Source organism: Arvicola amphibius, chromosome 11 (assembly GCF_903992535.2).
Source record: "Arvicola amphibius chromosome 11, mArvAmp1.2, whole genome shotgun sequence".
Taxonomy (NCBI): domain Eukaryota; kingdom Metazoa; phylum Chordata; class Mammalia; order Rodentia; family Cricetidae; genus Arvicola; species Arvicola amphibius.
The window spans coordinates 54,723,973-54,740,136 of NC_052057.2; the positions used below are offsets into that span (position 1 = coordinate 54,723,973).

Here is a 16,164-nt window from a genome sequence, read left to right on the forward strand (position 1 = left end):
GGGAAGGTTCCATGAGATGCTGAGAAGAAGGTATATTCTTTCCTATTTGGGTGGAATGTTCTATAGATGTCTGTTAAGTCCATTTGGTTCATTACATCTGATAGTTCTCTTATTTCATTGTTAATTTTCTGTTTAGTTGACCGGTCCATTGGTGAGAGAGGAGTGTTGAAGTGTCCTACTATTAGTGTGTGGGGTTTGATGTGTGTCTTGAGTTCTAGTAATGTTTCTTTTACATATGTGTGTGCTTTTATATTAGGGGCATAGATATTCAGGATTCAGACTTCATCCTGATGAGTTGTTTTTGTTATGAGTATAAAGGGTCCATCTCCATCTCTTCTGATTGATTTTAGTTTAAAGTCAATTTTGTTAGATATTAATATAGCCACACCCACTTGTTTCTTAGGTCCCTGAGATTGAAAACCCTTTTTCCAACCCTTTATTCTGAGTAGATGTCTTTTTTTGTGGTTGAGGTGTGTTTCTTGTCTACAGCAGAATGTTGGATCCTGTTTTTGTATCCATTCTCTTAACCTGTGCCTTTTTATAGGTGAATTGAGTCCATTGATATTAAGTTATATTAATGACCAGTGGTTGTTAACTCTGGTTATTATTTTATTTTATTTTTTTGGTGGTAGAGTTTGTGTGTTTCCCTTCTAGAGTTGTGCTGGTGGAAGGTTGTTAGATGTCTGAGTTATTGTAGGTGTTGTTGGGTTCCTTGGTTTGTGATTTTCCTTCTATTACTTTCTGTAAGGCTGGGTTTGTGGCTATGTATTGTTTAAATTTGTTTTTATACTGGAATATTTTGTTTTCTCCATTGATAGTGAAAGAAAGCTTGCCTGGGTATAGTAGACTGTGCTTGCATCCATGGTCTTTTAGTGTCTGCAGCACATCTATCCAAGACCTTCTGGCATCATGGTTTCCATAGAGAAGTCAGGTATAATTCTGATAGGTTTACCTTTATATGTTACTTGAGCTTTTTCCTTTGCAGCTCTTAATATCCTTTATTTATTCGGTGTGTTTTGTGTTTTGATTATTATATGGTGAGGGGATTTTTTTTTTATTCAGTCTAGTTGGTGTTCTGTATACTTTTTGTACCTTCATAGGAATATCCTTTAGGTTGGAAAAGTTTTCTTCTATAATTTTGTTGAATATATTTCTGGGCCTTTGAGTTGTAATTATTCTCCTTCTTCTACCCCTATTATTCTTAGGTTTGGTCTTTTCATGGTGTCCCAGATATCCTGGATGTTTGTGTTAAGAATTTGTTGATCAATGCGTTTATTTCCTCTATAGTATCTTCACCTTCTGAGATTCTTTCTTTTATCTCTTGAATTCTGTTGGCTATACTTTTCTCTGTAGTTATTGTTTGTTTACCCAGATTTTCCATATCCTGCCATCTCTCGGGTTGTGTTTTCTTTATTGCCTCTATTTTAGTTTTCAAATCTTGAACTGTTTCCATTACCTGTTTGATTGTTTTTTCTTTTTTTTTTTTTGTATCATTGAGGGATTTATTCATTTCTTCTAACTTTTTGTTAGTTTTCTCATCCATTTCTTTAAAGGAGTTTTTCACATCCTGTTTAATGGTCTCTAACACTTTCATAATGTTACGTTTAAAGTCTGTTTCTTCTACTTCTTCTTGATTAGGGTGTTCAAGTCTTCCTATAGTATGTTCACTGGATTCTGTTGTGATCATGTTGCTTTTCAGATTGTTGGAGAAATTCTTGCATTGGCGCCTGCCCATCTCTTCCTTCAAATGCTGTTTAGAGAGTCTTGGCAGGTTTGTCTGGTCTTTGCTGTGGCTTCTGGTGTACTTGGAGGTTTTTCTTGGTCTGCCCTCTCTTAGATCCCCTCAGCACTGGAGTTGTCTCTCAGATCCTCTCCACTCTAAAGTAGGCTGTGGTGGAAGATATAAGGACCCCGCAGAAGGAAATGTGTGCTTGGGGGCAAGCTGAGATGGGACAAGAAGAGAAAGGCAGTAGCCAGGCAGAACTCCTGCTGAATGGCTGGAAAGTTTAGGGGATTTGAGGGTGCCTGTGCTCCCTTCCCTGGGCATCCAGCTAGCTGGTGGGGCACACACTCACCCTTCCGGATGAATCTTCTGGTTTATTATATTCTGTTTCTTATTTTTTTGTATCTAGGTTATATTTGAGGGATTGCCCTGGATTTTCTGACCAGCAACCATGCATACATTTGTGAATTTCCTAAAGCAACACTATAAGAGAAGACCAGAGAAACATTTAAATAGCACAAGTACTAGAAGATTTGGGGAAATATTTTAAAAGACTTAATGATGTACAAAGTGTCTTTGGCAGAGGAGTATTACTTCTGGCTAGGTTGTGTGGGAACATTTCAGATGGGTGGATGGAGTCTGAAGCTAGGCCTAGAAGATAGAATCCTTATGGATGAAGAGAAAAGTTAGCATTTTTGGTGTAATAGTTACAGCTTTGATGGAAAGGCATCCTGGCAGCCAGGAGCCTAGGAATACCACGAAGCCACACTGTACAACAAACTTCACATAAGAGATTCATTGGTAGGGAAAAAACCAGGAGGGTCCCTGCCTCTCTGTTTGGGTGAGAACTGAATAGAAGGTAGGGCTTATATGATAGAGTTTCTTGGGGAGAGAGTTGGAACTTTTCATGGTGAAGCTTTCTAGGGTAAAGATTGATGAATTTCAAATGCAGAGCTTGGGTTTTTAATCTGTAGGGTGGAGGCAGGGTTCAACAGTCAGGGCAATTTAGAGTGTCCTGTGGCTGGAACCTGGTAGTTGGAGGTCCTCATGTGGTTAAAGGGACTTAAAATTGGTAGAAGGAAGACAATATAGGCTGATATCCAGGTTTTCAGAAATGTTCAATACATTGTACTGCATACAACCTTGATTTTTGTTTTGTTTTAATTTTGTAGATGTGTCAGAATTTCTAGAGGCTACTAAGAGTATGTTTTAAACACTACAGAAACCACCTTGGGATTCTGATGCCCACCTTTATCCAGGCTTCTCCTTTCTCTTACTGTTTTCTGGTATAAGGAAAAATGCTAACAGTAAAAGTGTATTAAATAGTGTCTAAGAATAAAGAATTTTGAGTGCTTGTAAGAAAAGTTCAAGAACACAAGAGTCTTGTAATCTCATTTCCTTCTAAGCATGGGTTTGTTCTTGGAATGTTCTTTCCTGCCTCTCCCAGATATAATAAATAGGAATGGGTTTACTTTGGATTATGCATTATCTTGCTATTCTCATTCAAACTGTTTATAGCTTGAACTAATATGACCTTGCATAACCCTCAAAATACAGATTGATGCTCTAAATAAAGATGGCAATGGCATGAGGCTTTGGTGTACCTCATTGTTAGGCCCCATTCTCCCAGGTCCTGTAGAGTGATGACAGGAGTGTTGCAGGATAGCTAATCTTCCCACTCTTCAAATTTGTGTGTACTGATAGTCTTTGACTATGAGGAAGCTAAAAATAAACACATGATGAGAATCATGCTAGAGAGCTAGTGTCAGGTTTTGAAAGTCAGGATGACTTTTTCTTTTGCTTCTGGAACATTGATAGCTGCCACTATGGAGGATGAGTTCATCTATAAATAAGTTGTGGGAGTGGTTCAGGAAAGGGTTTTAAGGGACTGTTTATAGGTAAGTGGCACACCTATCCTTTTCTCGTAGTTTTAAAGAACTAATGTTTATTTCTCCAAGTTTCTAGTTTGCTTCCAAGATGGATATGGTAGTAATTTCTGAGGAAACAGCTTTTTAATCAATATTGCTGTTGGTTTAGATCACTTCAACAGATAACTTCCAAGTGTCTATGTGCTCTCAAAGTATCCTTATGTGTCTTTACCCTGCAGAATGACTCTGGGGTTGTAGAAGGAGACAGAGGAGTCAGGGGCCTGCTTTCTAGTTGGTTATACTTTCTAGAGGCCTCAGCCAATATGGACCTTTCTAGTTTTCAAAGCAAGATAGTGAATAGGCATTTCTGAAAAGTCCTGTGTCTTTCATTTTCATTTTACCTTTGATATGTTGGTGTAGCTGGTCACATGGCATAAATGAGGTTGAGTTTTATTATGAGATGTTAGAGTAGTCAGCAGTCAGGAAGCTGATTCTAAATTCTGTTCTAATAATCACCTGTTTATACTGTGAGCTGCTGTTAGGGGCATTTTACTGTTTGTTAAGTGAGGATCTTGATTCCAACCTGGCTAGCCTGGCTCTTACATGAATGAGACTGTGGGTGTACATCACAGTCAGTGCTTGAGATTGTTTTCCATGAGAATGAAGTAGTCTATGATCATGCCTTAGGGATTCAGCAACACTTTCCTTTCTAAGAACCAGATCAAAATACTATCATATGACAGTAGTATCATCTCTACCCTCTGCCACTGCTGTTTGTTGAAGTCCTTCGCATCATGGTTGGTATATTGGTTCTTGGTCACCTCTTTGCTTAGTTCCATCTCTCTTCTTCCATAGCCAAAGCCTTCAGTGTTTCACGGTGCGTTGCAGTGCAGCAGTGGCCCATGAGGAGGACCTGCACATGGATACTACATTGAAGGTCAGAGCTGACTTCTGATGACATGAATGCTTTCACAGGCTTTATTCTTTGTGCTAGCTAACTTTATGTCACCTTGACATAGGCTAGTGTCATCTGAGAGGAGGGAACCCAATTGAGAATGCCTCTATAAGATCAGGCTATAGGCAAGCCTGTAAAACATTTTCTTAGTTAGTGATTGATGTAGGAGGGCCCAGGATATCATGGTGGTGTGTGGTAACCCTGATGTGAACTGGTATTTCTGGATTCTATAAGAAAGCACATTGAGGAAGCCATAGGAGCAAGCCAGTAAGCAGCACCCCTCTACGGTCTCTGTGTCAGCTCCTACCTCCAGGCTCCTGCCATGCTTGACTTTCTGTCCTAGCTTCCTTCATTAATGGACTATAATGTGGAAGTGTAAGCCAAATAAACCCTTTCCTCACCATCTTTCTTTTGGTCATGATGTTTCATTATAGCAATAGTAACCCTAACTAATACTTTTATTAAATTAGAAGTTCTGAATAAAAACTAGTAAGCATTTCTGATGTATGATTTAACAGTTTTTAAGATTGTTTCAATGTGTTTTTTTTTTTTTTTAAAGTACATATCACAAAGTTTATTTAAATGTCAAACACAGGCTCATGTGTCCATCTCTGATATATAAGCCAGCAGCAATTGCCTAAATGTCCTCCAAGCTCCTTTTTATGAAGTACTCCTAGAATACCTCCTTACAATGAATGGTTTCAATTTTCTTAACATGTCTAAAACATTGACACTTGAGCACTCTAACTTTTAAAGTGTTATGTGTAATTGTAGGAGGAGGGAGAGAGCCGCTTGTTGGTTCCTGGCTGCCCAGCTAGTTTAGACCCAAAATAACCACACAGAAACCATATTATTTAAATCACTGCTTGGCCCATTAGCTCTAGCTTCTTATTGGCTAACCCCTACATCTTAATTTAACCCATCTCTATTAATCTGTGCATCACCACGAGGTTTTGGCCTACGAGCAATGTTTCAGTATGTCTATCTCTGGCGGCCACTCCATTACTTCTTCTAACTCTGCTTTCCTCCTCCCATGCTATAGGCCAAGCCAATTTTCTTTATTCATTAACCAATAAAATCACCACATAGACAGAAGGACCTTCCACACCAAGTAATAGATACAGTGTACCTTTAGAGCAGTGTTTTCCAACCTATAGGTTGTGACTTCTATCTCCAAAAATATTTACATTATGGTTCATAACAGCAGCAAAATTACAGTTATGAAGTAGCAACAAAAATAATTTTATGATTTGGAGTTACGTCAGCATGAGAAACTGTATTAAAGGGTCACAGCATTAGAAAGGCTCAGAATCATTGTTTCAGAGGGAACTATGATATGTTACTATTTTTCTTGTTTTATTTTTAGTTTCTTTAAAAAAAACTTTTTAATTCTTCTTTCATATATCTCAATCACAGTTTACCCTCCTTCCAGCTCCTCCCTCTCATCTTCCCTCTCCAGGTCATCCATGAAATGTATTCTCTTTTTCCTTCCCAGAGCGATCCTTGTGTCCCACCTTGAGCCCTCCTTGTTACTTAGCCTTTCTGGATCTGTAGATTGTAGCATGATTATCTTTCACTTTATAGCTAATATCCACTTATAAGTTAGTATATACCATGTTTATCTTTCTGGATGTGGGTTACCTCAATCAGAATGATTTTTTTTCTAGTTCCAGTCATTTGCCTGAAAATTTCATGATGTCATTGTTTGTTGTATGAGGCCCGCTTGTTTGGTTCCTGGCTGCCCTGCTAGCTTAGGCCAGACATAATCACACAGAAACTGTATTACTTATATCACTGCTTGGCCCATCAGCTCTAGCTTCTTATTGGCTAACTCTTAACATATTAAATTAACCCTTTCCATAAATCTGTGTATCACCATGAGGTCATGGCCTACCAGCAAAGTTTCAGCATGTCTATCTCCAGTTGCAGATCCATGGTGTCTGCCTCTCTGCCTTCCTTCTCCCAGCATTCAGTCCAGTTTTCTTGGTCTACCTATGTTCTGTCCTATCAACAGGCCAAGGCAGTTTTCTTTATTCATTAACCAATTGTAGTGATGAGCAGCGGGCTGTGTTCCCACCGCCCTGCTCCCGGCCGCCTGGCTAGCTTATGCCCCGAAATAACAACACACCAATTGTATTCTTTTAAACACTGCCTGACCCATTAGTTTCAGCCTCTTATTATCTAATTCTCACATCTTGCTTAACCCACGTCTAATAATCTGTGTATCACCACGAAGTGGTGCCTTACTGGGAAGATTCTAGCATACATCCATCTTGGGCTGCAGCTTTATCGCATCTGTCTTAGAGAGGAGAGGCATGGCATCTGCCCCAGAGAGGCGAGGCATGACGATTGCCCGAAGCATCTGCCTCACTTCCCTCTTCCCAGCATTCTGTTCTGTCTACTCCACCCACCTATGTTCTAACCTATCAGGCCAAGCAGTTTCTTTATTAATTAACCAATGAAATCATCAGATAGATAGAAGACACACCTACATCAACCAATAAGAGCAACACATAGACACCAATTGCTTTTAACAACTAAATAATACTCTTATTATGTAAAAGTACATTTTTAAAATCTATTTTTCAGTTGAGGTTGTTTCTAGTTTCTGGCTATTATGAATAAAGCTGCTGTGAACATAGTTGAGCAAATGTCCTTGTGATAGAATGGACTGTCTTTTTGGTATATGCCCAGGAGTGATATAGCTGGATCTTGAGGTATACCAATTTCCAATTTTTTGAGAAACTGCCATATTGATTTCCAAAGTAACTGTACTAGTTTGCACTCCTACTATCATAGAGAAGTGTTCCCCTTTCTCCACATCCTTGCCATTATGATCTATCACTTGTGGTTTTGATCTTTGTGAATTTGACAGGTGTTAAGATGGAATCTCAGTGTAATTTTGATATGCATTTCCCTGATGGCTAAGGATGGTGAACATTTCAATAAGTGTTTCTCAGCCATTCCTCTGTAGAGAATTTTGTTTAGATCTGTATCCTATTTTTCAATCGAATTATTTCATTTGGTTGATCTCTAGTTTCTTGAGTTCCTTACACATTTTGGATATTAGCCTTCAGATATGGAGTCAGTGAAAATCATTTCCCATTCTATAGGCTGCCATTTTTGTCCTTTTGACCTTGTCCTTTGCCTTACAGAAAATTTTCAGTTTCATGAGGTCCCATTTGTTTACTGTTTATCTTAGTGCCTGCACTATTGGTGTTCTGTTTAGGAAATCGTCTTCTATGACAATGCCTTCAAGGCTATTCACCACTTTCTCTTCTATCAGGATTAATGTAACTGTATTTATGTTGAGGTCTTTGTTCCACTTGAACTTGAGTTTTGTGCAGGGTGATAGGTATGGATCTATTTGCATTCTTCTCCATACCAACATCCTGTTAGACCAGCAGCATTTGTTGAAGATACTTTCTTTTTTCCATTGTATATTTCACCTGGAATTCATTATGTATTCCAGACAGGTCTGTAACATGAATCAGTCCTCCTGTGTATGTATGTCTTCCAAGTGCTGATGAGATAACAGGTGTGAGCTACCATTCCTGGTTGTACAGTTTTGCTTTTTTTTTTGAGACAGGGTTTCTCTGTGTAACAGTCCTAGCTGTCTTGGAACTAACTCTTGTAGACCAGGCTGGCCTTGAACTCACAGAAATCTGCCTGCCTCTGCCTCCCTAGTTTTGGGATTAAAGGCATTCACCACCGCCACCCAGATTATAGTCTTGTTTTTAATGGACACATTTGTTAACAGTTGTATAGAACTATTAAAACAGTGCAGTCAACATTGTGCAATTGAATGTCATGCATTAAAGTGGTTTCTTTTACTATCATCGTAATACTTTTTTTATTTTCTAAGCCTTTGACAATTTTTTATACTCAAAAGTTTCTTGATATGCTAGATCAATAATTTCATTTCTGTTTTAGTGAGAATATCTATAACATCAGAAAAGCTTGAATTATAACTGAATATAGGAAAGTTTTTGATGATCATATAACCTTGAATTTTTTTTCTCAGCAATGTAGTCACTATTTGCATAACATTACCTGTGCTGTTTCACTTCTAAGGTATAAGCTAACTGAATGCATGTTTGTACCTATTGTGCTTTCTGCAAGCAGCCCCTAAATTATTATTCCATGTTTTTATAAATTACTTTATGTCTGCCTTCAGTGCCTTTTTTGTTGGTGGGAGGGTAATGCTTTCTGCTAATGATGCCTATATTAAATAGCAACTTGCTGTTTGATTCTGCCCAGTGAGCCTGAGGTATGGTTACTACAGTACTATCACCAGGTATCTGGATAATAATAATGTACTAGAGTGGGTTCATTTTTTTATTCTCATGGTTTACTTTTTTTTATATTTAAAAATTTCCATCTCCTTCCCTCCTCCTCCCCCTTCCCTCCCCTCCTTCTCCCCCTTCCCTCCCCTTCCCTCCACCCATACCTCCCCTCCCTCCCTCTCAAGGCCAAGGAGCCATCAGGGTTCCCCACTCTATGCTAAGTCCAAGGTCCTCCCAACTCCCCCCAGGTCCAGGAAGGTGATCGACCAAGCTGAGAAGGCTCCCACAGAGCCCGTCCATGCAGAAGAATCAGAGCCCAGCGCCATTGTCCTTTGCTTCTCAGTCAGCCCCCGCTGTTGGCCACATTCAGAGAGACGGGTTTGGTCGCATGATCCATCAGTCCCATTCCAACTGGAGTTGGTGATCTCCCTTTAGTTCTGTCCCACCGTCTCCATGAGTGAACGCACCCCTCTCGTTCCTGACTTTCTCCCTCATGTTCTCGCTCCTTCTGCTCCTCATCAGGACCTTAGGAGCTCAGTCCAGTACTCCAATGTGGGGCTCAATCACCTTCCCCATCTGTCGCCAGCTGGAGGTTCCCTCACAGTCCTGACTTTCTTTCTCATGTTCTCTCTCCTTCTGCTCCTCATCAGGACCTTGGGAGCTCAGTCCGGTGCTCCAATGTGGGGCTCTGTCATTTTCTTCATCTATCGTCAGGTGGAGGTTCTATGGTGATATGCAAGAAATTCATCAGTATGGCTATAGGAACTGGCCTTTTCAGGCTCCCTCTCCTCAGCTGCCCAAGGAACTAACTGGGGGCATCTCCCTGGAAACCTGGGAACCCCTCTAGGGTCAAGTCTCTTGACAACCCTCAGGTAGCTCCTTAAATTAAGATACATGCTTCCCTGCTCCCATATCCACCCTTCCTATATCCCAAGCACCCCATTCCTCCGAGCTCCCCCCATTCTCCCCTTCACACTTTTCTCTCCCCATCTTCCCTTGGCCCATTCTCGCCCAACCCTCAAGTTCCCAATTTTGCCTGGCGATCGTGTCTACTTCCAATATCCAGGAGGATTACTATATCTTTTCTTGGGAGTTCATCTTCTTATTGTCTTCTCAAGGATCCCAAATTTATAGGCTCGATGTCCTTTAATTATGGCTAGAAACCAATTATGAGTGAGTACATCCCATGTTCATCTTTTTGGGTCTGGGTTACCTCACTCAGAATAGTGTTTTCTATTTCCATCCATTTGCCTGCAAAATTCAAGATGTCATTGTTTTTTACCGCTGAGTAGTATTCTAGCATGTATATATTCCACAGTTTCTTCATCCATTCTTCCACTGAAGGGCATCTAGGTTGTTTCCAGGATCTGGCTATTACAAATAATGCTGCTATGAACATAGATGAGCATATGCTTTTGTAGTATGATTGGGCATCTCTTGGGTAGATTCCCAATAGTGGAATTGCTGGGTCCTGGGGTAGGTTGATCCCGAATTTCCTGAGAAACCGCCACACTGCTTTCCAAAGTGGATGCACAAGTGTGCATTCCCACCAGCAATGGATGAGTGTACCCCTTACCCCACAACCTCTCCAGCAAAGGTTATTATTGGTGTTTTGGATTTTAGCCAATCTGACAGGTGTAAGATGATATCTCAAAGTTGTTTTGATTTGCATTTCCCTGATAGCTAGGGAGGTTGAGCATGACCTTAAGTGTCTTTTGGCCATTCGAACTTCTTCTGTTGAGAATTCTCTGTTCAGTTCAGCGCCCCATTTTTTAATTGGGTTAATTGGCATTTTACCATCTAGTCTCTTGAGTTCCTTATATATTTTAGAGATCAGACCTTTGTCAGTTGCAGGGTTGGTGAAGATCTTTTCCCAGTCAGTAGGCTGCCTTTGTGTCTTAGTGACAATGTCCTTTGCTTTACAGAAGCTGCTCAACTTCAGGAGGTCCCATTTATTCAATGTTGCCCTTAATGTCTGTGCAGCTGGGGTTATGCGCAGGAAACGGTTCCCTGTGCCCATTTGTTGTAGAGTACTTCCCACTTTCTCCTCTATCAAGCTCAATGTGTTCAGATTAATATTGAGGTCTTTAATCCATTTGGACTTGAGTTTTGTGCATGGTGATAGATATGGATCTACTTTCATTCTTCTACAGGTTGACATCCAGTTATGCCAGCACCATTTGTTGAAGATGCCCTCTTTCTTCCATTGTGTACTTTTGGCTCCTTTATCAAAAATCAGGTGTTTGTAGGTTTGTGGTTTAAGATCCGGGTCTTCTATACGATTCCATTGGTCAACTTCTCTGTTTTTATGCCAATACCAAGCTGTTTTCAATACTGTAGCTTTGTAATAGAGTTTGAAGTCAGGGATGGTAATGCCTCCAGAAGTACCTTTATTGTATAAGATTTTTTTGGCTATCCTGGGTTTCTTGTTTTTCCATATAAAGTTGATTATTGTCCTCTCAATCTCTGTGAAGAATTTTAATGGGACCTTGATTGGGATTGCATTGAATCTATAGATTGCTTTTGGTAGAATGGCCATTTTTACTATGTTGATCCTCCCAATCCACGAGCAGGGGAGATCCTTCCATTTTCTGGTATCCTCTTCAATTTCTTTCTTCAAAGACTTAAAGTTCTTGTCAAATAAATCCTTCACTTCCTTGGTTAGAGATACTCCCAGATATCTTATGCTATTTGTGGCTATTGTGAAAGGTGATACTTCTCTGATTTCCCTCTCTGCTTCCTTATCCTTTGTGTATAGGAGGGCGACTGATTTTTTGGAGTGGATCTTGTAACCTGCCACATTACTGAAGGAGTTTATCAGTTGTAGGACTTCTTTGGTGGAGTTTTTGGGGTCGCTTATGTATACTATCATATCATCTGCAAATAATGAAAGTTTAACTTCTTCCTTTCCAAATTGAATCCCCTTGATTCCCTTATGTTGTCTTATTGCTATTGCTAGAACTTCAAGCACTATATTGAAGAGATAAGGAGAGAGTGGACAGCCTTGTCGTGTTCCTGAATTTAGTGGGATAGCCTTGAGTTTCTCTCCATTTAATTTGATGTTAGCTGTCGGCTTGCTGTAAATAGCTTTTATTATATTTAGGAATGACCCTTGTATCCCTAATCTCTCCAAAACTTTTATCATAAAAGGGTGCTGAATTTTGTCAAATGCTTTTTCAGCATCTAATGAGATGACCATATGGTTTTTTTCCTTCAGTTTATTTATATGATTGATTACATTGATAGATTTTCGTATGTTGAACCAGCCCTGCATCTCTGGCATGAATACTACTTGATCGTAGTGGATAATTTTTCTAATGTGTTCTTGGATTCGGTTTGCCAGTATTTTATTGAGAATTTTTGCGTCAATGTTCATGAGTGAGATTGGCCTGTAATTCTCTTTCTTGGTTGAGTCTTTGTGTGGTTTAGGTATCAGGGTAACTTGTAGCTTCATAGAAGGAATTTGGCAGTGACTCTTGTGTTTCTATATTATGAAATACCTTAAGGAGTATAGGTATTAGGTCTTCTTGGAAGTTCTGTTAGAATTCTGCATTGAAACCATCTGGTCCTGGGCTCTTTTTGGTAGGGAGGTTTCTGATAACAGTTTCTAATTCTTCGCGACTAACAGGACGATTTAGAGCATTTACCTGGTCCTGGTTTAACTTTGGTATATGGTATTTATCTAAAAAACTGTCCATTTCTTTTACATTTTCCAATTTTGTGGCATACAGGCTTTTGTAGTAAGATCTAATGATTCTCTGAATTTCCTCTGTGTCTGTGGTTTTGTCCCCCTTTTCATTTCTGATCTTATTAATTTGCATGTTCTCCCTCTGCCGTTTGATTAGTTTGGCTAAGGGTTTGTCAATCTTGTTGATTTTCTCCAAGAACCAGCTTCTTGTTTCATTGATTCTTTGGATTGTTTTCTGTGTTTCTATTTTGTTGATTTCTGCCCTCAGTTTGATTATTTCCAGTCTTCTACTTCTCCTAGGTGAGTCTGCTTCTTTTTTTTTCAGAGCTTTCAGGTGTGCTGTTAAGTCACCAATGAGTGCTTTCTCCGTTTTCTTTAAGTGGGCACTTAGTGCTATGAACTTTCCTCTTAGCACTGCTTTCATTGTGTCCCATAGGTTTGAGTATGTTGTGCCTTTGTTTTCATTAAATTCAAGAAAGACTTTAATTTCTTTCTTTATTTCTTCCTTGACCCAGGTGTGGTTCAGTAGTTGACTGTTCAGTTTCCATGAGTTTGTGGGCTTTCTGGGGGTAGCATTGTTGTTGAATTCTAATTTTAATCCATGGTGATCCGATAAGACACAGGTGGTTACTAATATTTTTTTGTAACTGTGGAAGTTTGCTTTGTTACCAAGTATATGGTCAATTTTCGAAAAGGTTCCATGAGCCGCAGAGAAGAAGGTATATTCTTTCCTATTTGGGTGGAATGTTCTATAGATGTCTGTTAAGTCCATTTGGTTCATTACCTCCATTAAGTCTTTCAATTCTCTGTTAGGTTTCTGTCTGATTGACCTGTCCATTGGTGAGAGAGGAGTGTTGAAGTCTCCAAGTATCAGTGTGTGTGGTTTGATGGCTGCCTTGAGTTCTAGAAGTGTTTCTTTTACATAAGTGGGAGCTTTTATATTAGGTTCATAGATATTCAGGATTGAGACTTCATTCTGATGGATTTTTCCTGTTATGAGTATAAAGTGTCCCTTTCCATCTCTTCTGATTGATTTTAGTTTGAAGTCAACTTTGTTGGAAATTAGTATGGCCACACCCGCTTGTTTCTTAGGGCCATATGCTTGATAAACCTTTTCCCAACCCTTTACTCTGAGTAGGTGTCTGTCTTTGTGGTTGAGGTGTGTTTCTTGTAAACAGCAAAATGTTTGATTCTGTTTTCGTATCCAGTCTCTTATCCTGTGCCTTTTTATAGGTGAATTGAGTCCATTGATATTAAGTGATATTAATGACCAGTGGTTGTTAACTTCAGTCATTTTTAGTAGTAGAGTTTGTGTGTTTCCCTTCTTCTAGTTGTGCTGGTGAAGGGTCGCTAGATGCCTGAGTTATTGTGGGCATTGTTGGACTCCTTGGTTTGTGATTTTCCTTCTATTACTTTCTGCAAGGCTGGATTTGTGGCTGCGTATTGTTTAAATCTGTTTATGTCCTGGAATATCTTCTTTTCTCCATCAATGGTGAATGTAAGCTTTGCTGGGTATAGTAGTCTAGGCTTGCATCCATGTTCCCTTAGTGTCTGTAGCACATCTATCCAAGCTCTTCTGGCTTTCATGGTTTCCATTGAGAAATCAGGTGTAATTCTGATAGGTTTCCCTTTATATGTTACTTGACCTTTTTCCTTTGCAGCTCTTAATATCTGTTCTTTATTCTGTATGTTTTGTGTTTTGATTATTATATGGCGTGGGGATGCTTTCTTTTGATCCAGTCTATTTGGTGTTCTGTAGGCTTCTTGTACCTTCATAGGAACATCCTTCTTTAGGTTGGGGAAGTTTTCTTCTATAATTTTGTTGAATATGTTTTCTGGGCCTTTGAGTTGTAATTCTTCTCCTTCTTCTACCCCAATTATTCTTAGGTTTGGTCTTTTCATGGTGTCCCAGATTTCCTGAATATTTTGTGTTAAGAATTTGTTAGATTTGTTTAGTTCTTTAATCTGTGAGTTTATTTCCTCTATAGTATCTTCAGAGTCCGAGATTCTTTCTTCCATCTCTTGTATTCGGTTGGAAATACTTGTCTCTGAAGTTTCTGTTCGTTTACTCAGAGTTTCCATTTCCAGTCTTCTCTCAGATTGTGTTTTCTTCAATACCTCCATTTCATTTATCAGGTCTTGTACTGTTTCCCTTACCTGTTTGATTGCTTTTTCTTGTTTTTCTTGTTTTTCTTGGGTATCTTTGAGAGATTTATTTATTTCGTCTACCTTTTTGTTTGTCATCTCCATTTCTTTATGGCAGTTTTTTACCTCCTGTTTAAGGTCCTCTATTATTTTCATAAAGTACTGTTTAAGGTCGGATTCTTCTATATCTTCTGGGGTAGGGTGTTCAATTCTTGTTGTTTCGGGATGTCTGGATTGTGGTGATGTCATGTTGCCTTTCATGTTGTTGAAGGAGCTCCTGCATTGGCGCCTGCCCATCTCTTCCTTCAAAAGGAGCCCGGAGGCGTTTGGTGTCCTAGACCAATCTTTGCTGTGACTGAAACTGGTTGGATCTCTCCAGTGTCAGAGGAGGACCTATTCCTTGCGTCACAATCTGAAGAAGCCCGCACTCCCTTGCAGGAATCCCCAGACCTGCCTGGAGGCCAGAGTCTGATTCCTCTGGGTGATGGCCTTAGAACAGGAGCAGGACACCAGTTCAGGTGGAACTGAACTGGTGGAATACCACACAGCGAACCTGGCAGCACAATCTGAAGGAGCCCACACCCCTCAGCAGGAATCCTCAGACCAGCCTGGAGGCCAGAGTCTGACCCCTTTGGGTGGATGGCCTTAGAACTGGAGCAGGACACCTAAGAACACTAGGGAAAGCTTGGGAGACACAGGGACGGGAGAAACAGACACAAGCCTGCAGAGGGAAGTTGGGGTAGAGGGTCTGTGCTCTCTTCCAGGGCAGGTTGCCCCAGGGTCCGCATTCACTCACCAGTTCAGATGGAATGTCATTGTACAGGATCAGGGATTCCAGGCAGCCCAGGGTCGCAGCCCAGACAAAAGGGCCAAGGTGGGGGCAGGGCGGGATGGAATACCACACAGCAAACCTGGCAGCACAATCTGAAGGAGCCCACACCCCTCCGCAGGAATCCTCAGACCTGCCTGGAGGCCAGAGTCTGACCCCTTTGGGTGGATGGCCTTAGAACTGGAGCAAGACACCTGAGAACAACTAAGAAAATATCACTGGTGCTACTGTGTTGAGAGGTCAGCGAGGTATGAAAGTGCATCTCCAGAAGTCGTCATCAGGACTGCAGTGTCCCAAAGAATGACGGATCCTCTGGCAGACTGTCAGGTCCCCTTGCAGGCCAAGCAGCTCTCAGACAAAGGCCTACCTTGCCCCAGGCAGGCCAGTAGGAGGGGACCTCCCACGGGCCTGGGTGCACTCAATTCCAGGTCCCCAGAGCCCAAACAGGCTTTGCTATGGGATTTTGTGGCCCCAAAGACTGGAGGATGAGGCGTGGGGAGGGGGAGAGGATTCTGGATGCAAGCTGGGAAGGGACAGGGAGAGAGAGGCAGTATCCGGGGAGAATAACCTCTGCAGGAGTGGGTTCATTTTTCACCTGCTTGACTAGTGCTATAATTTTCTTTTGCTGACTTGACTTCAAATTTGTTTTCAGATGCTGGGAAAACTAGAT

The 16,164-nt window shown here is 40.5% G+C and overlaps 1 protein-coding gene across 1 annotated transcript in view; it reads left to right on the forward strand.

Annotated features, from left to right (window-relative positions):
- Positions 1-16,164, forward strand: part of Hps3 (HPS3 biogenesis of lysosomal organelles complex 2 subunit 1) — an 89,521-nt gene that overhangs the window by 34,531 nt on the left and 38,826 nt on the right. Inside the window, 1 exon segment of the mRNA XM_038346931.1 lies at positions 4,447-4,528. Within this exon segment, the coding sequence (XP_038202859.1) occupies positions 4,447-4,528 (82 nt within the window).